Raw genomic sequence first — 2,205 nt, forward strand, 5'->3', positions numbered from 1 at the left:
TTTCTCCCAACCCCACCATGAAAATGAAACTAAAACGTTGAAAAAATGAAGAAAAAGTGAAAAAAAAACTTCCACACCCACTTGACCATACGCACCAAATTTTTTGCCAACACATTCCCACGGATTTAACAGGTCAGTCCCCACGTACATTAATGCGTCTTATATAGTAAACCTTCTACTAACATACAACCTTATAAATATAACAATTTTGAAGAAGAAAAATAACAAGAAAAAAGAAACCTTGAATTTCTTCCTTGTCCATGTATATTTTCACTACAAGAAAAACAAAGATTACTATCTGAATATTTCACAATTATGTGATGTTGTGATGCCTAGTATAATTACACAAGTGAAGTCTGAGAAATGTAATATATACGTAAATTTTATCTCTATGAGCAGGTAAAGAGGTTGTTTCCGATATAAGACGTATATATAGATAAAACTCCTTCAAAACACCCAAAATTAAGTAGCTTGTGGTTTTCTCCATCATTATTATTTCCTCGATTCTTAACTCTTTATAATATTATCAACCAAAACCAAGAAATCACAATCTAAAACCTTTCCATTTTAAATTCTTCGTTTTTTCTATGGGGAACTTTATTTCTTGCACTACTTCAACAAGGATAAGGAATTCAAAAGCAGCTAAGGTTATTCTACCGAATGGACAAATCCAACAGTTTCATGAAATAGTAAAAGCAGCAGAGCTTATGTTGGAATATCCAAACTTCTTCTTAGTAAACTCCTGCTCGTTGATCATCGGCCGACGGTTTTTCGCCTTGTCGGCCGATGAAGACTTGGAGTTTGGTAACATTTACGTTATGTTTCCTATGAAGAGAGTGAATTCTGTGATCACGGAGAAAGATATGGAAGTTTTTCTGATGATGGCTAACTCAGGATCGACACCAGCACATATACCAGATAATTCATCGGGAAAAGATGGTGTTGGATGGTTAGGTTTGAATTTGAATGAATTAGAAGGTTTTGTGGAGGTACAAGAATTTAGGTATAGGGTGTCATGCAAATCAAAGAAGCCTTTATTGGAGACAATTATGGAAGAACCAATTAGTTCAAGGTGGTGAAATTTTAGTTGATTTATAAGGACATTTGGTAGATTATATAATTCTTTTCTTTCTTTTCTTTTCTTTTCTTTTCAAATATTTTTCCATCATTACTTAGGGGGATTGGGAGAGAAGGAAAAAGGGTATGATAGGAATTGAACTCACATCTATTGTGTGGAAAAATTCGACTAATACGATTAAGCTATCAGCCTTAGTGTAGACCATAGAATTTATTTACTTTTATTTATTTCATTTATGCACCTCATTTGTATTGCAGGAGGAGATGTTAGATGGAGATTCAAATTGTGTAATAGTTATTTCATATAGGATTTAAGTTATATATATTATATATATACACACTAGCTATTAGTTAATTTAACGTTAGAACATATTACCAATACTTATTATTTACTCTAAGTTACTAATTAATGCTTTTTGTATAGAAGCAAGTACAATTACCTTTTAAGTCATTTGATTGTATAAATATTTTTTATAATACTATATAAATATAAGGTAGATGGGTAAGCATTTTCGCTTGAAAGGCAGCAGTCGATTCTTTTTAGAAAAATAGATACTCAAGTGGAGTCAAAATTTTAACTTATAGTGAAAATGAATCCTTGTTTCTGTTAAGAATTTGGGAGTCCGAAACCTTTTTAATCATTTTTTGGACAAAAAACATTTTTGTATTACTTTAAAAAAAGTTGCATAAATAAGTAAAATGCAGTATTATACTGCGAATTACTTTAACGGAAATTTTGCCGTTAAAGTAATTCGCAGTATAGTACTGCGTTTTTGTTTAATTTTTTTTTTTTGTAAATCGCAGTACTATGCTGCGTTTTACTTAAAACGCAGTATAATACTGCGAACAACTTCAATAAAATATAGCCCCTTCTTCTTCCTTGGACCACTGAACCGAAGGAAACCAAAAACCTTCGATTCTGCTGGTCCCCCCACCCCGCGTCCCGCGTCAAACTTCAAAAAAAATTTTTGGGCCCCACCCGTCACCTAAAGAGCAAGGAGTGTAGGTCCCACATACAAGACAAGCTTTGGATTCCTTCTTTCGGGTGCAAAAAATCCATTTCAATCAAATTTAAAAAATTTAAATCGAGGTATTTCAATTTTGTTTATGTCGAAACTCGTATAGTAC

At 32.6% G+C, this 2,205-nt stretch overlaps 1 protein-coding gene across 1 annotated transcript; it reads left to right on the forward strand.

Moving 5' to 3' along the window:
• Positions 1–240: 240 nt before the first annotated feature.
• On the forward strand, positions 241–1,437 carry LOC104229402 (uncharacterized). The gene has a single exon (XM_009782047.2). The coding sequence runs from the start codon at positions 588–590 to the stop codon at positions 1,077–1,079; it is 492 nt and encodes a 163-aa protein (XP_009780349.1). The 5' UTR covers positions 241–587; the 3' UTR covers positions 1,080–1,437.
• The last annotated feature ends 768 nt before the right edge of the window (positions 1,438–2,205 follow it).

The sequence above is a fragment of the Nicotiana sylvestris genome, chromosome 10 (genome assembly GCF_000393655.2).
Source record: "Nicotiana sylvestris chromosome 10, ASM39365v2, whole genome shotgun sequence".
Classification (NCBI taxonomy): domain Eukaryota; kingdom Viridiplantae; phylum Streptophyta; class Magnoliopsida; order Solanales; family Solanaceae; genus Nicotiana; species Nicotiana sylvestris.